This window comes from Saccostrea cucullata, unplaced genomic scaffold (assembly GCF_032062105.1).
Source record: "Saccostrea cucullata isolate Sc308-1 unplaced genomic scaffold, CSIRO_AGI_Scuc_v1 ctg337, whole genome shotgun sequence".
NCBI classification, from domain to species: Eukaryota; Metazoa; Mollusca; class Bivalvia; order Ostreida; family Ostreidae; genus Saccostrea; species Saccostrea cuccullata.
Window position 1 is genome coordinate 1 of NW_026932716.1, and position 27,804 is coordinate 27,804.

The window sequence follows — 27,804 nt, forward strand, 5'->3', positions numbered from 1 at the left end:
TAACTAATGATCAATTTTATAAGATGTTGGTTTGGTCCAAGTTTTCCCATTTGAAAAAAATCAGATTAGATTTTTTAAATAGAGCGTTGCTATGGAAATAAGCAGAAAATATATGCTTAAAAAACCTGAAAAATATTTTCTTTCCTTGGATACGTACCCTTAAATGTAGATTCCCAAAACTTTTATGATTGATATTAATTAACAGCTAACTTGACTTTTAATTTTGACTATCATCCAATCTCTAAGTGGATGCAAGAAGTTGGCACACAGGGTTTAATATTTGATATAAAGTTCACAAAATCGAACATTTTCCCTTCTTGGTAACCATAGCAACAGTGTTGTTTTATTCATCAAATTTTAGCAATATATGATATTCAACTTCAGTTCTATCAGATAAGTACTATTCAAGCTGAGTCCTTTAATTTGTTTCTTGATTAAATGGCAATTTACTTCTTAATGCAGCGAAAAATAATTCACTTTTAAGCACTGGTACTTTGTTTCCATGGTAACACTGCAAAGTAGCAATTATACCCAATTTTTCTTATGGTTTTGGTGTTGCAAGTTCCTAAGGACGCATATTTGCCAGTCTTGAATTTTCATGTTTTTTCTCAAGACAGTAGCATTAACCCAATCTTAGTTACTGGTTTTGCATGGTTACACTGTGTTACCATGGCAACCATAAATGTTATTTATAGAATAATACTGCTTATACTTATATACTTAAGGTAAAACATTTTCATTGTTTTTCTTAAGTCGTTGATTGAGTTTGAGCATGTAACACCTACCATTAGTGAATACGGAGTGTTTTTCAGCATATTTCAGCATTTTAAATGTATTCCAAATGTACCCTAGGTTACCACTTACTTAGAGATATATTCTAAACAGTTTCTTTACAGTATAAGTGACATCACGGTGTCATGTTTTTGTGAGAATGGTTTGTTTGCTTTTTCTAATTTTTATTAAGCCACAGTCAAGATCTAAAGTGGCTGAAAATCTCGATTTTTCAAACTTTTCCGGCTGTTACCATAGCAACCGAGACACACAGCAACGAAATTTTGTTTGATATTTGTTTCTGATGTCAAGTACTAAGCATGGGTGAAGTTTCATCAAAATCGGTGACCATGCATGGCAACGAAGTTTAAGTGGTTACAGAGAATGGCTATTAATGGTCTGACAATTCTACTCACTAGGTTGAGGCGTGGTCTTTGGCAACATGGTGGTAGGAAACGGGGCTTGTGTAAACATGTCCGTGGTAGGAGAGAGGGGCGTCAGTTTCAGGTGGTGTTGTGGGTACTGGGGCGTCTGTAGGGGGTGGGGTTGTGTCTATTGGAGCATCAGTCTTCGGTGGTGTGGAGTATATTGTGGTGTCGGGTATGAAGGGCGTGGTGTCGGGAGAAGTTAGGTTTATAAATACTGTGGTAGACCCTTGCGGTTTACTTGTTGTTCTATCGGTGTGATGGTTTCCTGGTGTAGTATGATGCAGTTTGCCTATATTTATGTTGAAATTAAGGGCCATTAATAAGACATTTTTCATTGATGAATATAGCATTTTGCTGTTGGAAAAAGTATTTTTGTCAACAACGGGAATATCATTTTAAATTTTCTTACTGTATTGACAGATGAATGAATAATGGTAGAATATACTGCTACAGTCATAATCGTGCCATCTAAATCCACTGTCTACTCTCATAAGAGCGCAGTCTTCAATGGTTCCACTGGCGAGGAAAAAGCCACTTTGAGATGGTCCCTGTCCAGACTCCCAATTACTGTAGCTCATTCTAGGATCACCTGCCAAATATTTTATAATGTGGGGAAAAATGTAATCGAAAAAACTGCGTGTGGCACTTATGGCACTCTTTTTGAAGTCACCTCAATAGAAGGTAAATTAAATTAGTTAAAATAAAATTTTACGTCCTTGTTGCAATACTTTTCAGTTAAACTCAAGTCAAGATAATACATAGATTATTTTTTATTTAGTTTGATTCAAAAGCCAGTAATGTTAATTACTATATAGTATTTGTTCCTAATTAGATCCTTGAGTACCTATACCTCACCTGAGACCCATTTCCAATGTGATTCTGAGTCCCTATCGCTGGCCCCAATCCAGAACCCGTCCTCCTCTGACCTTTGACCTGACAAAACTCTTTGGAGAAAATGCTGCATCCCAGAATCCCGGATCTGAACTAAGTCTCCGCCCTCTTGACGACACTTGTGTCTTGCGTCATCCCAGTCGTAGTTCCCATAATGCACCTTCAGACAAAAATCCCCGTATGTATACAGGTCGCTTTTACTCAGATGTGACGGACAGTTGTCAGCGGGCAAACTATGAACTTCAAGAAAATTATAATTTAATAATCGCTTGACAATAATTGGTCTCTTTTCTTTTGTTCAAAAACATGGCCGACACTCTTCCTATCCTAAATTGGGATCTTTGACAGCTGCTTGTTAATGATAAGATCCCGAAAAGTAATGCCAGACTGAAGACAAAAATCTACCATTATCAGAAAAAATTACTGATAAGACATTATAACATTTATCAAAATCATGAATATTACTACCGAAAGTCCGTGCTCTATAGCCAGCAAAGGCACCTACATTTGTACCGAAGACGTAAATTTAAAATTCTGAAAAAAAGTTCTGTTCTTTTTTTTCCCAGGAGTTTTGTGAATGTAATGTTAAGAACCAAGATGACTCATTTTATTTGCTCATATATTTTAAGAAATATTAAATTCAAGATGGAATTACAAAAAGATCTACTATTTGTTTTCTTTTTAATATCAACGATATGTACTTACCAATCTTGATCAGTGAAATGAATAAAAAGCAGAGATATTGATCCATGTTCATCAGGAATGACTTAAAGTATGTTCCGCTACTGAGTATCTTACTATTACGAAAGATAGTTCATTGTTTATCAGTAAAAGTCATTCCCACTGAAATATTGCACTCAGTTCCTGCTATCTTTTGATTGTACTTGCTGGTTTGAAAGCATAACAAAGGGATCAAAGACCCATCTAATATAGATCTTTAACGCAAAAGAATAGCATCGGTACTATGCCTTCATCAAAATAAAGTATCCCTTACACGAAAGATTTATATCAAAATCATGTTTTAAAAGGCACACTAACAAAATTACCTCCCTGAGCTTTTTAAATATGCATACAGTATATGATAGTTCCAAAGTTTGAGTATGAAAAATAAAAATTCCACTTTTTCCTCAAAGCAAAGTTTTGAAGGTATCGATCTCAATTACAAAACTAGAACATTTACTGCTTAATCATTCTGGAATGTTTTTTTCTCATTTATTCTAACTGTCTAATTTGTTATTAAAAAGTTTTAAAAAATCATATTCGAACATTACTGTCTAATGCATTTTTTTTTAAAACAACTCTTACGATATGTGTGGTTAGTTGCGAGTTAAATATGAATGACAAAAATTTGACTTCTCCCTTAAGTCATTGAACGAAAAAATGGGTCGCATTGAAGAGATTTAATAATAATTAGTAACAAATGCTAATGATGTGTGTGATGGATCGACAGGAGACACTTCTCATAGGCACCTTATACCTCCTCTTGTTTTCAGGGACAGTGTTTATGCCCTCTTCAAGATGCGTTTTGTCTACCCTATTTGATCTCAATTCGTTATATTCTTGTTTTATAATCATACAAACTAAATACATGGAGATAAAGATCAGTATTCAAGCTCAAAAGTCCATGAAACAATACAAAGTTTGGAGCAGAGCAAACACAAACATCGAAACATCAGAGGTGGGATCAGGTGCCATGGAGGAGTGAGCATCCACTGCCGACCTCTCAGATAATGTGTCCAAAGCTGAGAACGTCTTGTTTCTCCTCAGTGATAGAAATAGTTCTTTAAACAAGTCATAATATAATATCAATACAGTTTTATTAATCTCTACAAGGTACAATATCTTTCAGGCATTTTGGTTCAGATTGTTAAACTCAATAACACTAAATCTTATCCAATGATGAGTACTCCTGATTTCTCCTCTGTGGTAGAAGGGGGTGGTTTTCTGGCTGAAATACAAATACAAAATTTATTTTCAAGTAATTGCATTTATGTTGTAGATATCAAACCCGATTAATTAAAAACCTATTTCATTTTAATTCAACTCACTAGATGCAAATCCGACACTGAAAGGATCACCACCAGAACCATCAGGGGCGGAGGGCGACTTTGATGGCTCTTCCGGCGTAGTGGATGGGAGAGGGGTATTTGTGTTCATTGTTGTGGAAGGTAATGGTGTGTCTGTCATCATCTGATCTGTTGATGATCGTGTCTTCTCACTAAGCATAGTTGTTTTCTCCGTCCAAGGAACAAACCTTGTCGTCGTAAAAGTTTCTGGATCAAATTTTGTTGTAGTCGGGGGAACGTATTTGGTTGTGATTGGTGGAACGTATTTCGTCGTTGTTGGAGGAACGTATTTGGTTGTGGTCGGTGGAACGTATTTTGTTGTAGTTGGGGGAACATATTTGGTTGTAGTCGGTGGAACGTATTTTGTTGTGGTAGGTGGAACGTATTTTGTCGTTGTAGGTGGGACGTATTTCGTCGTGGTTGGTGGTACATACTTGGAAGTCTTTGGGTGAGTGTGATTGAAATGCGCTGCCTGTGTTGAGCGTGGGATCTTTTCTTTAATGAAATGATTCAAGCCATGCCAAATTAAGAAATTTAAGAATTATATTTAATCATGACTAAATCCCTATGATTGTTGAAGTTACTTACTGTGTTGGCATATAAATGAGTAATGATAAAAGAAATTAGAACATGGGTAGTCATGCCAACGGAATCCGTCCTGGATTTTCATTAATGCACAGTCCTCCAGATCTCCAGCGGCAAACAGAAATCCAGACTGAGAGGGTCCTTGCCCTGACTCCCAGTTACTGTACGGCATTCGGGGGTCACCTGAAGAGAATCCAGATTCTGGTTAACCACATTATCAAAAGAGAAGAATGACAACTAGAGAATTTTTTGTTGTTACCTGACACCCATCTCCAATGGGATTCAGAATTTAAATCCGTCGCACCAATCCAGAATCCGTCTTCCTCGGATCTCTGTTTCTGGGGCAGTAAGCTGACCCGGATATATTCCTGTATACCGGATGTTCTTGGTTGTACAAGATCAGCTCCCTCATTGAGGCACAGTTTTCTGGCAGTTTCCCAGTCATAGTCACCATAGTGAACTTTTAAGCAATAGTCACCGTAAACATAGAGGTCGCATTTACTTAAATGACGAGGGCAGTCTGAAGTGTCCATACAAAGACCTAAAAAGAAGAACCCATTAGCATGGTTAATTGTTTGTCATAAAATAGATAAAATTGTGTATGGTTTATGCCAAAAGATAAAAAATACGACAGAAGCAAGATCAATGACTTATTATGTTCCCCAAACGAAGTTGGGGAACATATTGTTTTTACTCTGTTTCTTATTATTATTATGTTCCCCAAACGAAGTTGGGGAACATATTGTTTTTACTCTGTTTCCCCCTTTTCGTGTAAATCGGATTCCTTAGAGATGGCTGGACGGATTTTCTTGAAATTTTCAGGGATGATAGAGAGTCAAAATATCTTTAAAATGCAGGTTTCAGTTTTTCAAAATTCACTTCCGGTCGTCAGATATGTCCGATTTTCGCTTTTTTCAAAAAAATGTTGTCCGAGTCATATCTCAAAAACGGTAAGAGATGAAGACACCAAACTTATATGAGTAATAGATCTTGATAAGTAGGCAAAACCATTTGGGTTAAGATTGTCCGCCGTTACTTCCGGTCGTCACAGGAAGTGATCAAAGAAATCGAAAATTTCAACTTTTCTTTTTTGAATTTTTTCAGCATCACATTACAGCATCTTATTTGTAGTTTCTAAATATATCAGTCCCACCGGAAACAAAAACGACAACTTCCGGTTATAAGAGAAAAACTGCATATTTTCAGTATTTTTCTTTCCCATAAATATTTTTTATAGATAAAGTATTTGTAATGATTTTTGGATATGTTATTCAGACTGCAAATGTCTACAGTAACGTCAAATATCTTTGTAAAATTCACTTCCGGTCGCGTGATTTCCTGTCCTCAAAATGAGAACTTATCATAGCTAGATCTCGTAAACGGAAAAAGATTAAGACACCAAACTTATACAATTGGTAGATCTTGATGAGTAGGCAAATTCAGTTTGGATAAGATTGTCCGCCGTCACTTCCGGTCGTCACAGGAAGTGTTCCAAAAAATCAAAATTTTCAAATTTTCTTTTATGAAACTTTTTTGGAATGACGTTACAACATCTTATTTGTATTTTTAAAATATATCAGTCCAACCGGAAACAAAAACGTCAACTTCCGGTTTTAAGAGAAAAACTGCATAATTTTAGTATTTTTCTTTCCCCTAAATATTTCTTATACATGAAATATTTGTAACAATTTTTGGATATGTAATTCACACTGCAAATGTCTACAGGAAGGTCAAATATCTTTGTTAAATTCACTTCCGGTCGCGTGATTTTCTGTCCTCAAGTTGAGAACTTATCATAGCTAGATCTCGTAAACGATAGGAGATTAAGACACCAAACTGTTTCAAGTGGTAGATCTTGATGAGTAGGCAAAACCAGTTGGGATAACATTGTCCGCCGTCACTTCCGGTTGTCACAGGAAGTGATCAAAGAAATCGAAAAATTCAACTTTTCTTTATAGAAACTTTTTGCATCACATTATAGCATCTTATTTGTAGTTTTGAAATATGATAGTATCCCCGGAAACAAAATCGACAACTTCCGGTTAAAAGAGAAAAACTACATACCCAGTAATTTGAGTATATTTCTTTCCCATAAATACTTTTTATAGTTAAAGTATTTGTAATGATTTTTGGATATGTTATTCAGACTGCAAATGTCTACAGTAATGTCTAATATCTCAGTAAAATTCACTTCCGGTCGCGTGACTTCCTGTCCTCAAAATCAGAAGTTATCATTGCTAGATCTCGTTAACGGTAAGAGATTAAGACACCAAACTACTAGGGGTGGTAGACCTTGATGAGTAGACAAATCCTTTGAGTTTAAGATCATCCACCGTCACTTCCGGTTGTCACAGGAAGTGATCAAATAAATCAAAAATTTAAACTTTTCTTAGAATTACCTTATAGCTTCTTACTAGTAGTTTCGAAATATGTCAGTCCCATTGGAAACAAAAACGACGACTTCCGGTTATGAGAGAAAAACTGCATAAATTGAGTTTCTTACTATCCCATAAATATCTTTTATAAAAAGAGTATTTGAAATGATTTTGGGACATGTTATTCAGACTGCAAATGTCTAGAGAAACCTCAAAATGAGACCTTTGACCCTTACTCAAAAAGTAATAAAGAAATATTCATTACCTTTATCTAGATTCAGCTTCAAGTGTTTATCTCAAGTTTACCTCTCTCTCTCTCTCTCTCTCTCTCTCTCTGATGACCTTGACCTTTGACCTTGATAAATGACCTTGTTCTTTGGCCCCATTGACCCAAAGGTCACAATCAAGCTTACGGTCGTGGAGGTATTTGCAACTCTTACTCTAACAAATGCTTATAAAATATCCCCTCCTTTCTCTAAAAAAAAAAAACAAAACAAAACAATCAATACCAACTTAGAGAAAATGTCTACAAGTCAAACGAAACGAAATATCGGCATAAGATTCGTAATAAAAGAAAGAAGAGACCTGAAAGAAAGTGTCCTGAGAGTTTTAAGGTGAGTCTCTGAAGTATTTTGAAATTCTAGTGAATATCGGCAAAATCTGCATTTTTTTTTCTGTCTGAAATTAAGTTATTGCTTAGCATAAAAATTAATTAAAACTCGTATTGGCTATTTCTGCAATTATTGTTAATATCATTCGATTCTCCTGCTCCATTACGACATTTTAATACCAAGTATTCTTGCTTTCTTAGGTGTATGGAATTTATTTTAATTTTATTTAGATTTAAATATGAATCGGCTGAAACTCGGAAATGACGATTTTTCATATCAATTAAATTTCCACGCAATTGAGATAGGTCAATTGCAGTTACCCCGCTTGATACGATATGGTGTTGAAAAAATGCCCATGACTCACTCACTGTTTTTCCGGGATTTTGAATTTCCTCTGCAACTGACCACGTGTATTAGTTTCGCTTTTACAACTCTGTATATGCTAAGTGTCATTGCTTCACTGCAAATGTGTCCCATAATTATTCTAATCATTTTCCTACATACAATATCACATCAAACAGCCAATATCTCAGTTTTTTAAGAAATTTGACCGGGACTTTACTACGAAACTATTTCTTTCACTTCGAAACTATTTCCTTCAACCTTAAAATAATAAGCTTACAAAATACCTGAAATGTTGTGGAAGTTGGTGGCTAAGTGGTTAGCGTGTCCGACTTTCATACTAATGGTTTTGGGATCGAGACCAGATGGAGGAATTGTAATTTTTTTTTTTTTTTTTTGTATTTTGTTTTTTTTTTTTAAATACAAAAATATTCTTCTTACAGATAAAAGAGGAGAACGGAAGACCTTATTTGTTGCTGTAGCAACAAGAGTTTCTAGTTATTATTATTATTATTTTTCTTCTCGGGAAAATTTTGTCCGCGAATGATCTTGTAAAGTACACATCCGATTAAGGGGAAACCTTTTTAGGGTAAGTAGGCATGTTATGTAGAATTGCGGAATCAAGGTCATTTTGCGCGCACGTGCTTGCAAGAGCGCGCACGTGCAAAACTTGAAATTACCAATATATAATGGATATTTCTTTGTAACTTTTCTATTTTTAGACGAAATGTTTTGAAACTCATGGCATAAGATATAAAGCCCCTAGTATGCACAAGATGACATGGTCAAAATAGCATTTTTTTCACGATTTGATAAAGCAAACGTGCGCTTCGCTCTGATTGGCTGAAACTAAAGTCTCAATATCTTTCTTGTTTTTTGATAAAATCATTTGAAATTTTGAACATAGTCAAAAAGACATACATTTTCTTACAGCCCGTAATAAAAAAATATCATGAAATTTGTGCATGCACGTGTGCTTGCAAGAGCTTGTACGTGCAACACGAGAAATGTCCAATATAATTGATACAGACGTAACTATTAAAATTATTGATGATATGCTTTAAAACTACTATTAGAAGTATATATTAGAAGCATAGATAAACCTGACATGGTCAAAAAAGCAAGATTTCACGTAAATGCACGTGTCAAAACATATCTGATTGTGTGAAACTAAATCTCAATATCTTTCTTTTTTTGAAAACTGTAAAATCCTTTGAAATTTTAAACATAGGCATGTATTAGGAATCCTACAATAAGATATATAGTAATTACATTGAAAACGCGTGCATGCATTTGCAATCTGATTGGCTTATGCTTTAAATAGCTATAACTCCCTTGGTTTTCAACCAAACAGGATGGGATTTGGAACATGGATAGATATAATGGACTTCTACAAGAAGGCATGGTCAAAAGTTTCATGCAAACACGTGCATGTACGTGCGCTGATGTCTGATTCTGAAACTTTGAACAGCTATTAACTCCCTTGTTTTCAACCAAACGGAATTTATAACATAGATAAAAAAATGTAATGGACTTCTAGAAAGAAAATTGGTCGCATAGCATTATGTGATCTTGTATATATCGTGCACTTGAAATGAATAAAATCAAAAATACACTTGAATTAGCGAATTTTTCAATACTTTGGATTAAATACTTTGATATTTAGTATATTAAAATCTATAGATTGTAAAGACAAGATTATATGGTCATTACTGCAATGCATTCACATGCGAAAATGTGCATGCTAAAATTTGAATGAAATTTTACACTTCTGGGTAAACGTTTTAAATCTCAATCAAACATCAGACCTGTCTTATTTAATGAAGCTTATAGGGAATATGGCACCAAAAGGGAGTTGGGGATTATTTTGGAACATCCATATTTTGCCGTGAACGGTCCCCGTTACAATTTTATTAAGGTCTTCCGTTTCAGACGGAAGACCTTATAGTGATTCTACTGTTTCTTTTTATTATTTTTTTTTTCCCCTTTTCTTGTAAATCGGATTTCTCAGAGATGGCTGGACGGATTTTCCTGAAATTTTCAGGGATGATAGAGAATGAAAATACGCTCAGGCGTTTTTTTCATTTTTTCAAAATTCACTTCCGGTCGTCAGTTATGTCCGATTTCCGCTTTTTTCAAAAAAGTTTTGTCCGAGTCATATCTCAGAAACGGTAAAAGATGAAGACACCAAACTTATATGAGTAATAGATCTTGATAAGTAGGCAAAACCAATCGGGTTAACATCGTGCGCCGTCACTTCCGGTCGTCACAGGAAGTGATCAAAGAAATCGAAAATTTCAACTTTTTATTTTTTGAAACTTTTTTGCATCACATTATAGCATCTTGTTTGTAGTTTCGAAATATATCAGTCTCACCGGAAACAAAAACGACAACTTCCGGTTATGAGAGAAAAACTGCATATTTTCAGTATTTTTCTTTCCCATAAATATTTTTTATAGATAAAGTATTTGTAATGATTTTTGGATATGTTATTCAGACTGCAAATGACTACAGTAACGTCAAATATCTTTGTAAAATTCACTTCCGGTCGCGTGATTTCCTGTCCTCAAAATGAAAAGTTATCATAGCTAGATCTCGTAAACGGTAAGAGATTAAGACACCAAACTTATATAAATGGTAGATCATGAAAAGTACGCAAAATCATTTGGGATAAGATTGTCAGCAGTCACTTCCGGTCGTCACAGGAAGTGATCCAAAAAATCTAAATTTTTAACTTTTCTTTCATGAAACATATTTTGCATCACATTATAACATCTTATTTGTATTTTTGAAATATATCAGTCCCACCGGAAACTGAAACGACAACTTCCGGTTATAAGAGAAAAACTACATAATTTGAGTATTTTTCTTTCCCATAAATATTTCTTATAGTTAAAGTATTTGTAATGATTTTTGGATATGTTATTCAGACTGCAAATGTCTACAGTAATGTCTAATATCTCAGTAAAATTCACTTCCGGTCGCTCGACTTCATGTCCTCAAAATCAGAAGTTATCATTGCTAGATCTCGTTAACGGTAAGAGATTAAGACACCAAACTAATAGGGATGGTAGAACTTGACGAGTAGACAAATCCTTTGAGTTTAAAATTGTCCGCCGTCACTTCCGGTTGTCACAGGAAGTGATCAAATAAATAAAAAATTTAAACTTTTCTTTAAGGATTTTTTCTAAGTATTACCTTATAGCATCTTACAAGTAGTTTCGAAATATGTCAGTCCCATTGGAAACAAAAACGACGACTTCCGGTTATGAGAGAAAAACTGCATAAATTGAGTTTCTTTCTATCCCATAAATATCTTTTGTAAAAAGAGTATTTGAAATGATTTTGGGACATGTTATTCAGACTGCAAATGTATAGAGAAACCTCAAAATGAGACCTTTGACCCTTACTCAAAAAGTAATTAAGGAATATTCATTACCTTTATCTAGATTCAGCTTCAAGTGTTTATCTCAAATTCTCTCTCTCTCTCTCTCTCTCTCTCTCTCTCTCTCTCTCTCTCTCTCTGATGACCTTGACCTTTGACCTTGATAAATGACCTTGTTCTTTGGCCCCATTGACCCAAAGGTCACAATCAAGCTGACGGTCGTGGAGGTATTTGCAACTCTTACTCTAACAAATGCTTATAAAATATCCCCTCCTTTCTCTAAAAAAAAAACAAAACAATCAACACCAACTTAGAGAAAATGTCTACAAGTCAAACGAAACGAAATATCGGCATAAGATTTGTAATAAAAGAAAGAAGAGACCTGAAAGAAGGTGTCCTGAGAGTTTTAAGGTGAGTCTCTGAAGTATTTTGAAATTCTAGTGAATATCGGCAAAATCTGCATTTTTTTTCTGTCTGAAATTAAGTTATTGCTTGGCATAAAAATTAATTAAAACTCGTATTGGCTATTTCTGCAATTATTGTTAATATCATTCGATTCTCCTGCTCCATTACGACATTTTAATACCAAGTATTCTTGCTTTCTTAGGTGTATGGAATTTATTTTAATTTTATTTAGATTTAAATATGAATCGGCTGAAACTCGGAAATGACGATTTTTCATATCAATTAAATTTCCGCGCAATTGAGATAGGTCAATTGCAGTTACCCCGCTTGATACGATATGCTTTTGAAAAAATGCCCATGACTCACTGTTTTTCTGGGATTTTGAATTTCCTCTGTAACTGACCACGTGTATTAGTTTCGCTTTACAACTCTGTTTATGCTAAGTGCCATTGCTTCACTACAAATGTGTCCCATAATTATTCTAATCATTTTCCTACATACAATATCACATCAAACAGGGAATATCTTAGTTTTTTAAGAAATTTGACCGGTACTTTACTACGAAACTATTTCTTTCACTTCGAAACTATTTCCTTCAACCTTAAAATAATAAGCTTACAGAATACCTGAAATGTTGTGGAAGTTGGTGGCTCAGTGGTTAGCGTGTCCGACTTTCATACTAATGGTTTTGGGATCGAGACCAGATGGAGGAATTGATATTTTTTTTTTTTTTTTGCATTTTGTTTTTTTTTAAATACAAAAAAATTCTTCTTACAGATAAAAGAGGAGAACGGAAGACCTTATTTGTTGCTGTAGCAACAAGAGTTTCTAGTTATTATTAAGGTCTTCCGTCTTCACGGAAGACCTTCTAGTGATTCTACTGTTTCTTATTAAGGTCTTCCGTCTTCACGGAAGACCTTATAGTGATTCTATTGTTTCTTATTTATTATTATTATTATTATTCTTTTTTTGACAAAATTTTGTGCAGGCGATTTCTCGAAAACTATTCAGCGGTTTTTCATGAAACTTTCACAAAATTTGTGTCATTATATGAAGTTGTTACATCCGCAGAAAAATTTGGAAAATTCGCTTCTGGTGCCAAGTTATGGACAATTTCCTGATTTTAAAATGCGATTTTGTCGCCCCTTTTTATCGAAAATGGTTGAGGATATAAACTGGAGACTTATTGGAGATGATAGATAATGACTTTGTGGTTTGCAGAATCGCCTTTTCGTGCGTCGTCAGCACTTCCGGTTTCTGCCGGAAGCATATTTAAAAAATGCAATTTTTCAATTTTTGTGTTTTTCAATATTTTTCTTCGTTGTTTTTAATCTAAATAGAGACTCATTTGCAAACGCGTTATATGTAATTTCTATTAGAATCGAAAAAGCCAATCTCGAGATATTAGCATTTGAAAATTTGAAGCGGTGTTTTCAATGGCAGAATGGTTAGCGCGTTGGATTATCACGCGGGCGACCCGGGTTCGCTCCCCCGAATGTCCGACTTTTTTTTATAACTTTTTCTGCTAGATTTTTCGTTTTTTATATCAGAATCGGACGGAAGACCTCTCGTTGCTCGCAACGAGTTTCATTTCTAGTTATTATTATTATTATTATTTTTTTCCCCAAAATTTTGTGCACGCGATTTCTCGAAAACTATTCAGTGGTTTTCTGTGAAAATTTCAGGAATTATGCGTCATCATATGAAGTTGTGGCATGGATAGGAAAATTTGGAATACTCACCTTTGGTTCCAAGTTATTGACAGTTTTCTGATTTTAAAATGGATTTTTGTCCCCCCTTTTTTTCGAAAATGGTTTAAGATATTAACTGGAGACTTGTTAGAGATAATAGATGATGACTTTTAGATATGTGAAATCACCTTTTTGTGTGTCGTCATTACTTCCGGTCGCTAGCGGAAGCGAATTTAAAAAGTTCGTATTTTCTAACTTTTTTGTTTTTTAATATTTTTCATTTATTTTTGGAATGTTAATAGAAACCCTTCTAAAATGCTTACTATATAATTTGTTTGAACATTGATAAATCCTAACTCTAGATATTAACATTTAAAAATCTGAAGCGGGTCCAATATGGCGGCTGCCTATGTCAACTCCGACATTTCGCAATAGGGGTCTTCAGAGGCAGCCAAGCGTTTGCTTGAACGAAAGTAAATAAGGATAAATGAAATGTAAAGGAATACGGGGATTGTCACGATGAAGTTACGTTGCAATTCTGTGTCAAACTAAGTTTAAATCGATGGTCGTCTCAAACGTCTTCTATAATTGGTTTTGGCTGGTTCTCAAAGTAGAAAAAGAAAAGACTAAATGTGCAAATGAAATACATATATACCTACTATCATTTGTTTTGCGGAAAAACAGATCTTAAATCATAGCTACAAATAATAGTTTTAAGAAACAATATCGATGTATATAGTAAGTATTAAACGTATCCACTGTTTTGCTCATGCACACTTGAGTCATATTAAACTAATAGGAAAGACAAACATAGTAAAACCATTTTTTAGAAAAATTGAGTTTATATTAATATTCTTGTCTCAAAGAATAGATTTAAGTTATTGAACATAAATGATATCTGATTCCTTGACCGTCTTACGGCGACACATGTTTTTCGGCGAAACATTTCAACCTTTTCATGAAAGTTTAACTAATAGGGATAGTTCAGTATGGGGATAAACAGAAAATTTTTTAAAAGTAAAAAATTATAGCAGTTTCGCTGATTTAGTGTTACGTATCTATTTACGTCATAGAATTTGTAAATGTGTTAAAAACAATTTTTTTACCTTGAAATTTTAGCTATAAGAACGTTCTTTTTTATTTCCATTGACGCTATCACACCTATTTAATGGGACATTCCAAAGAAAAGGCGCGAAGATTTACTTGTGGCGTTTGGCGCAAAATTATGAATAGTGACTGCCTTTCATTATTCTAAGACAGATGTACTGTTTCAGAAGTATATACAAGTAGATTTAGAGCTGTGGTCCCAATTGAGCAATAGGGGTACCCGCGTAATAGTAAGCGCTTTGGATTTTCATGCTGGCGACCCGGGTTCAATCCCTTTTGTTTCCATAAAATTTTATGACTTTTTCAGCTCGATTTTGCGGGGGTTTTATTCAGAATCGGACGGAAGACCTCTCGTTGCTCGCAACGAGTTTCTTATCTAGTTATTAAGGTCTTCCGTCTTCACGGAAGACCTTATAGTGATTGTATTGTTTCTTATTATTCTTATTCTTTTTTTGACAAAATTTTGTGCACGCGATTTCTCGAAAACTATTCAGCGGTTTTTCCTGACACTTTCACAAAATATGTGTCATTATATGAAGTTGTTACATCCGGAGAGAAATTTGGAAAATTCGCATCTGGTGCCAAGTTATGGTCGATTTTCTGATTTTAAAATGCAATTTTGTCGCCCCTTTTTATCGAAAATGGCTAAAGATATGAACCAGAGACTTATTGGAGATGGTAGTTTGTGACTTTCTGGTTTGCAGAATCACCTTTTCATGCGTCGTCAGTACTTCCGGTCATTACGAGATGCAAATTAAAAAAAATTGTATTTTCTAACTTTTTTGTTTTTCAGTATTTTTCACTTATTTTTGGTATGATAATATAAAACCCTTCTATAATGCTTACTATATAATTTGTTTGAATATTGATAAATCTAAACTCTAGATATTAGCATTCAAAAATTGAAGCGGGTCCAAAATGGCGGCTGTCTCTGTCAACGCCGACATTTCGCAATAGGGGTTTACGGAGGCAGCCGAGCGTTTGCTTGAACGAAAGTAACATAAGGATAAATGAAATGTAAAGGAATACTTGGATTGTCACGTCGTAGTTATGTTGCAGTTCTGTGTCAAACTAACGTCGTCTATAATTGGTTTTGGCTGGTTTTCAAAGTAGAAAAAGAAAAGACTAAATGTGCAAATGAAATACGATACCTAATATCTTTTGTGCACCACGGAAAAACAGATCTGAAATCATACTTATAAGTAATAATACTTTCTCAAAAAAGAATATCAATTAATATTGTAAGTTTAAATCTTAACCACTGTTTTACCTATGCACACTTGTGTCATATTAAACTAATAAATAAGACAAAAATAAGAAAACGATTTTTTAAAGATCGCTGGAGTTTATTTTAGAGTATTCTTGTCTCAAAGCCCTGATTCAAGTTATTGAGCATAAATGATATCTGATTCCTTGACCGTCGTAGGGCGAGCCATGTTTTTCGGCGAAACATTTCAACCTCTTTCGATTAACTAATCGGGATAGTTCACTTTGGGGATAAACAGGAAATTGAAAAAATTTAAAAATTCATAACAGTTTCACCGCTTTAGTTTTACATGCATATATACAATATGGAATTTGTAAAATGTGTTAGGCGCGAAGATTAACTCCTGGCGTTTGGCGCTGCAAAATTTTGAATAGTGACCCACCTTTCATACTTTTAAGAGAGAGGCTACTGCTTTGTACAAGTAGGAAACCGATATTGTAATATTTAGTGCGTTGAAATTTTATGCTGGCGACTTGGGTTCAATCCCCTTGTGTGCAAATCTTTTTTTTTTTTTTTACATTTTCAGCTCGATTTAACTTTTTCTTTCCGGAATCGGACGGAAGACCTCTCGTTGCTCGCAACGAGTTTCATCTAGTATTCTTACTATTTTCGTATTGACCAAATGTTGGAAATGACCTTTGTCCGCTGCATTTCTCTAGAACAGCTTAAGATATGAAAGTTAACTGTGTCAGATATCATAGATCATGACTTGAAGATTTGTGCATGAACATTTTTTCCGTCGTCATTAATTCCGGTCGTCACAGAAAAGGGAATAAAAACTCGATTTTGAACATTTCTTTGTTTTACTTTCTTCTTTTTTCGGTGATATTCATGGCGAAAGTAAAAGCCCCTATTTGATGATTTTACGTATAAATAGTTTCTTGATTTGATTAAGAAGGAATTAAATATCTTTGAATACCTGAGAACTTTCACAAACGTAGGTTCAACGTTTCCTTAAACACTAAAAAATATTCATTTCATTTTCTCATAAATAGACCTCGCGAGGGGGAAAACCCATTGCACAAGTGTGCAGGGGAAGTCTTCCTCGGGATGGCGAAAGGACCCGTAGAAAAACATCCCTGGTTCAGTTGAGACGAGATTATAGTAAATAAAGTGTGTATATAGAATATATTATATGTGTTCATCTTATACCTCACCCCCCCCCCCCCCATTTCTTTTTTGTGAGCTGTAAAAGACCTATCCCCCACCTTTCTCACGTATTGAAATGAATGCCAATTCGGCTTTAATTTTTACATTCTACATAAACTGACCTTGACATTTACATAACAAGACACTCTTCTTGAAGTTAAGAAAATGACCAGGCTTAATTCTTTCTACAAGATAATGGTAATTTACAAGTCTATATTCAAGACTCCCCCCCCCCCCCCCCCCCCCCCGGAAGCGCGCAGACAGGTAGACTTTGCAGATAGAACATCTACAACGTACAAGTAACGTTTTAAAAGTTTCATTCATAAAAATCAGTTCCCCTAATGTCATCTGATAACTTGCCATCATTCATTCTTCCTATGATTTGTATGTAGAATTTATAATTATTTTATTTCATTTTTTTTTATCTAGAGAAAATAAAGATTTTCAGCTGCATTTATTAGCATTTCGCGTTTTCTTTTATATATCTATTACTTGCATATGAATAATGTCATTAAATAACATAGAAGAAATCAAACTCTATTTCCATCTTTTTTATTCATTCATAAATGCTTGGATCCGCTCCAACGTTGCGCGATGCCCTCACCGCCACTGTAAACAAAACATTCATCACGCCGAAAATGTTCATGATTCCGCTAAACTAAGACAGTTTATACATGGTTTATCATCTCATAAGAAACATCAGCCCTGTCCAATGCAGAAATACTCGAATTGAAGGGGGAAATTCAGGAATTATTTTGCGTCAGCCATGTTTTGACATGAACCTAGCCTGGCGTTTTGTAATTAAGGTCTTCCGTCTCCAACGGAAGACCTTCTTGTTTTCGTTCGGTTTCTTTTTCCCTATTATTAAGGTATTAGCGGAAGACCTTTAGTGATTCTACTGTTTCTTATTAAGGTCTTTCGACTTCCTTCGGAAGACCTTATTGTTATTCGTCTGTTTTTTATTATTATTAAGGTCTTCCGTCTTCACGGAAGATCTTCTAGTGATTCTACTGTTTCTTATTAAGGTCTTCCGACTTCCTTCGGAAGACCTTCTTGTTTTCCTTCTGTTTTCTATTATTATTATTATTATTATTCCACTTTTCATAGTACAGGTCATATATCCGCTGTGCGTGGTTCAATTTGAACGATTTTTTCAGGGATGGTGCATCATGTTAATATCTCCAGGGGTGTCCCTCACTTTTTGAAATTTACTTATTTTTCGCGTTTTTTGGGGAAATTTGTATTTTTTAAATGGAATTTTGTCGCAAAAAATTCTCGAGAACAGTAACAGATATAAAATTGAAACTTACGGACGTGATAGAACATCGAATGTAGGTGTGTTGATCGACCTTCATTTTTCGTCGTTCTGACTTCCGGTCGCAAACGGAAGTGATTTCTAAAAGTCTAATTTTTCAACTTTTTGGTTTTTCACTATTTTTCCTTGGAAATCACAGGGTTGATAGAGTATCTTTTAAGAACTTTAAATATGTTTTCAACATTTTCATGCGTGCATTTGTTGCAAAGATATGACCAATCCAAACTTTGTCTCACTGTCGGGGGTTCGAATCCCGCTGGGGGCGTTGCAAAATTTTTTTCTTTGTTTTTGTCTTTTTTCAGTTGCATATGACTTTTCTTTCTTTTTTATAATGTATGGAAGATTTTGTCGATTTTAAAAACTATATTTTGAGATATTTTGTGGAATAACTGTAATAATCACGATCTGTGTTGAGAGTCTGCTGTCAATGAAAGTAAACGATAAAAATACATTCTAAAATCTATTTCATGGCGTGACGGAGCAGAGATTTCTAACAAAAAGTCGGGCGGAAGACCTGCTTGTTGCCCTAGCAACAAGAACGCATCTAGTTAAGGTCTTCCGTCTCCAACGGAAGACCTTCTTGTTTTCGTTCGGTTTCTTTTTCCCTATTATTATTATTATTCTTCCAACCGATTTTGTGCAAGCGATTTCTCAGAGATGGCTCGTCCGATTTCTACCAAACTTTCAGATCTGAAAGATATTCAATTGGTCTTGATAGGTTTTTTTCGTTTTTGATTATCTCACTTCCGGTCGTGAGATATGGACGATTTTGTGATTTTTAGAGGGTCGGCTTGTCCGGGAAACTCCTCCGAAACGACTTAAGATATGGACTTGAGATTTTCAGGGAAAATAGAGAAAGGTTTGGTGAGTTGTAATTGGGTCTCCAAATCTTTCTAGCGCAAAAGGCAACAAAGTTCGGTGGGGCCAAAAAAATGTCTCAGAAATATCTCACAAAATTTGACATATTTTGTCTCATATCTTCACTCCTGTTCATAATTTGTTAAAACATATTGAAGACAAAATGTTCAATATCGCAAGACCTTTCATTTGATATAAAAAAAATAGGGCTGACCCTTCAAATTAGGGGCTAAGAGGGGCCAAAAGTCTTTTGTCTATAACTCTCTAGAGATCAATTCTTTGTTATACATTATTGATCAAAAGTATTCATCTTAACAATTAGATTATAAATATCTAAGTTGTTTGAAAATTGGTTTATCCGAATTCTAGATATTAATATTTAAAAATCTGAAGCGGGCCCAAGATGGCGGCTGTCTTTGTCAATTCCGAATTCCGCCATTTCGCAATTGGGGTTTATGGAGGCAGCTGAGCGTTTGATTAAACCATTCTGACATACGAATGCATGAAATGTAAACAATATTACTTGGACTTTCACGTAGTAGTGCGTTGCAATTCAGTGTCGATCTTAACATTTAATTTCCGTTTCACTACTTAAGTGTAACTGGGCTAGATACGATAAATGTAATGTGTACAAAGACTTTTTAAACGTCGAAATAAAATAAAGGCGATAAGAACGTTTTATTTATTTTATTTCATTGTAGCTATCACACCAATTTAATAGATAAGTTCTAAGAAAATGCACGAATATTTACTCCTGGCGTTTGGCGCAAATTATTAATAGTGACCGGCCTTTTATGATTCTTAGACAGGTGTACTGTTGCAAAAGTATACACACAAGTATATTTAGAGCAGTACTCCCAAAAGCTTAATGGTTTGCGCGTTGGGGATGAAACAGAAAAAGGCGACATGGGTTCAATCCTCTTTGCGACCAAAATTTTGAATCTTTTTCTGTGATATTCATGGCATAGGTAAAGGTCCCTATTTGCTGATTTAACGTATAATCAGTTTCTTGATTTGATAAAGAAGAAATTAATTATCTTTTAATGTCTTAGAACTTTCGCAAGCGTAGGTTCAACGTTTTCTTAAACACTAAAAAATATTCATTTCATTTTCTCATAAATAGGCTGCGCCGATAATACACATGGTGCCAATGTGCAAGTAAGGTCATCCCCGTGATGGGGAATGGACCTGTAGAAAACCTTCTCTGGTTCTGCAGAGTCGAGTTTTTAACAAATAAAATGTATGAAAATGCACGAATATTTACTTGTGGCGTTTGGCGCAAATTATTGATAGTGACTCGCCTTTTATGATTATTAGACAGGTGTACTGTTGCAAAAGTATACACACAAGTACATGTATATTTAGAGCAGTACTCCCAAAAGCTTTATGGTTTGCGTGTTGGGGATAAAACAGAAAAAGGCGACATGGGTTCAATCCTCTTTGCGACCAAAATTTTGAATAACTTTTCAGCTCGATTATACGAGATTTCTTTTCCTGAATAGGACGGAAGACCTCTCGTTGCTAGCAACGAGATCGTTTCTAGTTATTATTATTTTTCTTCTTGGGAAAATTTTGTCCGCGAATGATCTTGTAAAGTACACATCCGATTAAGGGGAAACCTTTCTGGGGTAAGTGGGCATGTTATGTAGATTTGCGGAACGAAGGTCATTTTGCACGCACGTGCTTGCAAGAGCGCGCACGTGCAACACGTGAAATGACCAATATACTTGAAATTCCCGTAACTTTTACATTTTTCGATGTAATGCTTTGATATTTAGAATATATAGACATATTATCAATGTAGATGAGATGACATTGTCAACATGCCATTTTGTGTGCACGTGCTTGCAAGAGCGCGCACGAGCAACACGTGAAATGAACGATTTAATTGATATAGGCGTAAATTTTTACCTTTTTGATGAAATGCTTTGAAACTCATAATATAAGGATATAGTAGTAGCATAGACAATATGACATGGTCAAAATAGCAAGATCTCACGCGCATGCACGTGCGCTTCGCTCTGATTGGCTGAAACTAAAATCTCGATATCTTTCTTGTTTTTTGATGAAATCATTTGAAATTTTGGACATAGCCATGCATTAGGATATCCTACAACATGATATACAACAATTTTCATGAAAACACGTGCATACACGTGCGCTGCAATCTGATTGGCTTAAACTTTAAATAGCTATAACTCCCTTGGTTTTCAACCAAACAGGATGGGATTTGGAACATAGATAGATATTATAGACTTCTATAAGAAGGTTTGATCACAATGCACATCCATACACGTGCGTGAACGTACGCTGCGATCTGATTGGCTGAGACTTTAAACAGCTATAACTCCCTTGGTTTTCAACCAAACGGAGTGGTATTTAGAACATAGATAGATGTAATGGACTTCTACGAGAAGGTATGTCACCATGCTCATGTATGCACGTGCATGCACATGAAATGAGTAAAATCAAAAATACAATTGAAAAAGCGTATTTTTTAAAACTTTTGGATTGAATACTTTTATATTTAGAATATTAAAGTATATAGATTGTGTAGACAAGATGATATGGTCATTACGCACATGTATTCACATGCGCACGCGTACAATGCGAAAATTTGAATGAACTTGGTACCCTTCTCGGTAAACGTTGTTAAAGTCTCAAATGCATAAAGTTTGTCTTATTTAATGAAGCTTACAGGGAATATGGCACCAAAAGGGAAATGGGGAGCGTTTGGGGAACATCTGTAACGGTCCCCGTTACAATTAGCACTAGTTATGTTCCCCAAACGAAGTTGGGGAACATATTGTTTTTACTCGGTTTCTTATTATTATTAAGGTCTTCCGTCTCCAACGGAAGACCTTATTGTTTTCGTTCGGTTTCTTTTTCCCTATTATTATTATTCTTTTTTTTTCTTACCGATTTTGTGCACGCGAGTTCTCGAAAACGGCTGGGTCGATTTTCACGAAACTTTCAGATCTGATAGATATTGGTCTGAACCTTATTGGAAATTTTTTATATGTATGTCGTCACTTCCGGTCGTGAGATATGGACGATTTACTGATTTTCAGAGGGTCACCTTGTCCTGGCAATCACTAAAAAACGAATGAAGATATTGACTTGAGATTTTGAGTGAAGGTAGAGGAAGGATTGCTGAATTGCTTTTTTGAGTCTATTTCTTTCCAGCGCAGAAGGCGTTGAAGCTCACCTGAGCCGAAAAATAGGCTCGGAAATATCTCGCAATATTTAACACGTTTTCTCTGATATCTTGATACCTGTCAATAATTTGTTAAAAGATAGATAATAAAAGTTGTGCAGAATTAGATTTTCTTTCATTTGATATGAAGAAAAGGGGTGTGACCTCTCAAATAAAGGGCAAAGAGGGGCCAACAGTCTCTCATCTATAACTCTTTATTTATCAATTTTTTGTTATAAATAACTGAAGCAAAAATGTTGATCATAACAATCTGCATCAATGCATTGTAAAATTGTGATAATATGTTACGTAATTAGGAGTCATAAGGGACCAAAATGCTCATTCTTGGATTCTTTATATCTGCAAAAAGGGTATATTTTGATAAGCTGTATCGAATAAAAGATGTTCAGGGACATCTTTTAAACATTATACAACCATTCTATATATTCAAAAACATCCCATTTAGGATATAAAGGATTGGCCCCTAAATTTTTCTATCCTTCATAGCGCGAAAACGATAAGAAATATCTTAATATTTGTTGAACAAAATATCTTTAAAATAAAATACCTTATCATTGGATAGGAAGAAAGGGTCTGACCCCTCAAATAAGGGGCCCTTAGGGGCCAAAGGACTTTCATCCATAACAACATGTATTTAATAATTTTAAAGTAGAAAGTAAAAGAATTTAATCAAAGGAGAGAAGTCCTGATATCATTATGATCTAACAAAGATCATTGTCAAAATAATATCTTATCGAAAAATCGGACGGAAGACCTCCTCGTTGCTCGCAACGAGATCTCATCTAGTTATTATTATTTTTCTTCTTCTTCCTGGGTACTTTTTTGTCCGGGAATGATCTTGTAAACTGTTCGTCCGATGTAGGTAAAACCTTTTTAGGGTCAGTAGACATGTTATGTAGATTTGCGGAATCAAAGTCATTTTTCGCGCACGTGCTTGCAAGAGCGCGCACGTGCAACACGAGAAATGACCAATATAGTAGATATAGCCGCAATTTTTCTATTTTTTCATGAAATGCTTTGAAACTCATAATGTGAGGATATATTAGTAGCATATACATGATGACATGGTCAAAATAGCAAGATCTCACGCGCATGCACGTGCGCTGCGCACTGATTGGCTGAAACTAAAGTCTCAATATCTTTCTTGTTTTTTGACAAAATCCTTTGAAATTTTGAACATAGCCATGCATTAGGATATCCTACAACTTGATGTATAACAATTATCATAAAAGCACGTGCATGCACGTGCGCTGCAATCTGATTGGCTTAAACTTTAGATAGCTATAACTCCCTTGGTTTTCAACCAATCAGGATGGGATTTGGAACATAGATAGATATAATGGATTCCTACAAGAAGGCATGTCACCATGCACATGCATACACGTGCGTGTACGTGCGCTGCAATCTGATTGGCTGAAACTTTAAACAGCTATAACTCCCTTGGTTTTCAGCCAAACGGAGTGGGATTTAGAACATAGATAGATGTAACAGACTTCTACAAGAAGGTATGGTCATCATGCTCAAGTATGCACGTGCATGCACGTGAAATGAGTAAAATCAAAAATACACTTGAATGAGCATATTTTTTAATACTTTTGGATTAAATATTTTAATATTTAGTATATTTAATATATAGATTGTGTAGACAAGATGATATGGTCATTATGCACATGCATTAACATGCGCACGCGTGTAATGCTAAAATTTGACTGAACTTGGTACACTTCTGGGTAAATGTTGTTAAAGTCTCAAATGCATAGAGTTTGTCTTATTTAATGAAGCTCATAGGAAATATGGCACCAAAGGGGATTTGGGGAGCGTTTGGGGAACATCTGTAACGGTCCCCGTTACAATTAGCACTAGTTAAGGTCTTCCGTTTCCAACGGAAGACCTTATTGTTTTCGTTCGGTTTCTTTTTCCCTATTATTATTATTCTTTTTTTTTCTTACCGATTTTGTGCACGCGAGTTCTCGGAAACGGCTTGGTCGATTTTCACGAAACTTTCAGATCTGATAGATATTGATCTGAACCTTATTGGAAATTTTTTATAAGTACGTCGTCACTTCCGGTCGTGATATATGGCCGATTAACTGATTTTTAGAGGGTCACCTTGTCCAGGCAATCACTCAAAAACGAATGAACATATTGACCTGAGATTTTTAGTGAAGGTAGAGGAAGGAATGCTGTATTGCTTTTTTGAGTCTATATCTTTCCAGCGCAAAAGGATATGAAGCTCACCTGGGCTCGAAAAATAGGCTCGGAAATATCTCGCAAAATTTAACACGTGTTCTCTGATATCTTCTTACCTGTCAATAATTTGTTATAAGATATATAATAAAAGTTGTGCAGAATTAGATTTTCTTTCATTTGATATGAAGAAAAGGGGTGTGACCCCTCAAATATAGGGCAAAGAGGGGCCAAAAGTCTTTCATCTATAACTCTTCATTTATCAATTTTTTGTTATGAATAACTGAAGCAAAAATGTATATCATAACAATCTGCATCAATGCATTGTAAAATTTTGATAATGTTATGTAATTAGGGGCCATAAGGGGACAAAATGCTCAATCTTGGAATCTTTATATCTCCAAAAGGGGAGATATTTTGATAAGCAGTATTGAATAAAAGATGCTCAGAATCGTCTTTTAAACATTATACAACCATTCTATATATGCAAAAACGTCCCATTAAGGATGTAAAGGACTGGCCCCTAAATTTTTCTATTCTTCATAGCTCGAAAAAGAAAAGAAATATCTGGATAGCTGTTGTACAAAAAATCTTTAAAATTAAAAACCTTATCATTAGATAGGAAGAAAGGGTCTGACCCCTCAATAAGGGGCTCTTAGGGGCCAAAAGTCTTTCATCCATAACTACATGTATTTAATAATTTTATAAAAAGTAAAGAATTTAATATAAAGAGAGAAGTCTTGATATCATTATGATCTAACAAAGATCATCATCAAAATCGTATCTCATCTTGTCGAAAAATCGGACGGAAGACCTACTCGTTGCTCGCAACGAGATCGCATCTAGTTATTATTATTTTTCTTCTTCTTCTTCCTGGGTACTTTTTTGTCCGGGAATGATCTCGTAAACTATACATCCGACTAAGGTGAAATGTTTTTAGGGTCAGTAGACATGTTATGTAGATTTGTGGAACGAAGGTCATTTTTCGCGCACGTGCTTGCAAGAGTGTGCACGTGCAACATGTGAAATGACCTATTTAATTGATATAGGCGTAACTTTTTTAATTTTTGATGAAATGCTTTGAAACTTATAATATAAGAATATATTAGAAGCATAGACAATATGACATGGTCAAAATAGCAAGATCTCACGCGCATGCACGTGCGCTTCAATCTGATTGGCTGAAACTAAAGTCTCAATATCTTTCTTATTTTTTGACGAAATCCTTTGAAATTTTGAAAAAAGCCATGCATTAGGATATCCTACAACACGATATATAGCAATTATCATGAAAACACGTGCATGCACGTGCGCTGCAATCTGATTGGCTTAAACTTTAAATACCTATAACTCCCTTGATTTTCAACCAAACAGGATGGGATTTGGAACATAGATAGATATACTGGACTACTACAAGAAGGTATGGTCACCATACACATGCATACACGTGCATGTACGTGCGCTGCATTCTGATTGGCTGAAACTTTAAACAGCTATAACTCCCTTGGTTTTCAACCAAACGGGGTGGGATTTAGAACATAGATAGATGTAACGGACATCTACAAGAAGATATGGTCACCATGCTCATGTATGCACGTGCGTGCTCGTGAAATGAGCAAAATAAAAAAAAGAACACTTGAATGAGGGTATCTTTTTATTACTTTTGGAATAAATGCTTTAATATTTAGTATATAAAAATATATAGATGATATGGTCATTACGCACATGCATTCACATACGCACGCAAAATTTGAATGAACTTTGTACACTTCTGGGTAAACGTTATTAAAGTCTCAAATGCATCGAGTTTGTCTTATTCAATAAAGCTTACAGGGAATATGGCACCAAAAGGGAGTTGGGGAGCGTTTGGGGAACATCTGTAACGGTCCCCGTTACAATTAGCACTAGTTATAAAATGATTTGTAACAGATGACATGGATGTATGCCTCTTAAAGTAAGTACGGCCACTGCACGGTACATAATTTCTTGTAATAAATTTCCAAGCATTCAGAATATCAATTAACTTGTCACTTTGCAACTCTTCGTAAAGTATCACAGGGATGGGTTGATTAATAAATATCAAAATGTCCAGGTCATGGTCATTAGATACCAAGAAATCTGAAAGTCACATTAACAGTAGTACTACATAATGTCTTAGTCTTAAATCAGTCAGCCAAATACTTTTCGAAGCTAATGGTATTCAAATCGACTGCCATACGGTAAAAGTAAAGTTTGAGAGCATTTCCTCAACCTTATGAGGTCATATTTTCCATAGACACCCAATTCAAAGATACCTTCCAATATTGACAAATAACCAGGATCTTGAACAGATTCCAAAAGGATGAAATTTAAATCATTTGACACAAGATACAAATATTTATAACAGAAAAATCTTGATTGAATCAAAACCAAACTCTTAGAAAGAGGTCTTTTCCTAGATGAGGATTTCTTTTTGATGCCAGACTAAAGGTTTATTTAGTTGTTCAGAACGATACTCGAGATTTATTTTTCTATGACAAATGAAGAAAGAATAAAAAAAAGTAACACCATATTTGGATAAAAAATGATTTTGCCTCGAAAATTTCGGTCTAGATATTTATTTTGAACTTCATGTTTATCTATCGTGCAAGTACATGTTTTCTACTAATTTTGTGTTCTCTTGAAAAGTAAACATGACTGAGAAAACTTAATTTTTCTGCTCCTATCTTTTCAGAACGATACATTTAAAGTCACATGTCAAACAAAATATTATAGTAAACAATATTTAAATCAAAATCAACAAGGTAATCAGCATTATAAAAACAATTTACAACAAAACAGTTAGATTCACATACCCCCAGTCAGGAAGAATAAAATCAGAGAGAAGTACAAATGTCCCATGTTGATTGATTTGCTTTAATGAAGGGTCAGCGTGCTTAGAGATCAACTGAGTAATTATCAAAGGTTACACAGGTATAAACAGGTGATAACAAGGATCGTGTAAATAACTGATCAACTGAAAGGTTGCAGGTACAGTCCAGATTACCAACGTTCATAACTTATACATGTATGTTCTAATGCCTGAGATTATTTCGCTGTAAGAAATTCGGACTAGTGACCAATAATTAGTTTTCAAAATCATAAATGAACCTTTTTAAATCTAAAACTTGAAAGA

General features: G+C 34.9%; 2 protein-coding genes across 2 annotated transcripts; both read right to left on the bottom strand.

Moving 5' to 3' along the window:
* Positions 1–1,187: 1,187 nt before the first annotated feature.
* LOC134235866 (snaclec 3-like) lies at positions 1,188–3,003 on the bottom strand (the record flags this gene model as incomplete). The annotated part of the gene is made up of 4 exons (XM_062718029.1): positions 2,796–3,003; positions 2,055–2,330; positions 1,609–1,788; positions 1,188–1,488 (listed from the first exon to the last, which is right to left on the bottom strand). Coding segments are annotated over exons 1-4 (809 nt in total), but the record flags the coding sequence as incomplete, so codon positions are not given.
* A 926-nt stretch (positions 3,004–3,929) lies between these two features.
* LOC134235898 (uncharacterized) lies at positions 3,930–27,571 on the bottom strand. Its single transcript, XM_062718078.1, has 5 exons — positions 27,485–27,571; positions 5,001–5,282; positions 4,745–4,924; positions 4,139–4,651; positions 3,930–4,038 (listed from the first exon to the last, which is right to left on the bottom strand). Exons 1-5 carry the CDS (start codon positions 27,528–27,530, stop codon positions 3,980–3,982), a joined length of 1,080 nt encoding a protein of 359 aa, XP_062574062.1. The 5' UTR covers positions 27,531–27,571; the 3' UTR covers positions 3,930–3,979.
* Between the last annotated feature and the right edge of the window lie 233 nt (positions 27,572–27,804).

Excerpts from the sequence above, each read along its gene's own strand:
- LOC134235898 (XM_062718078.1), bottom strand. The coding sequence starts at position 27,530 with ATGGGACATTTGTACTTCTCTCTGATTTTATTCTTCCTGACTGGGG. Across the intron at positions 4,925-5,000 it reads CCATTGGAGATGGGTGTCAG|GTGACCCCCGAATGCCGTAC; the intron begins GTAACAACAAAA and ends GATTCTCTTCAG. Across the intron at positions 4,652-4,744 it reads CTCATTTATATGCCAACACA|AAAAGATCCCACGCTCAACA; the intron begins GTAAGTAACTTC and ends ATTTCATTAAAG.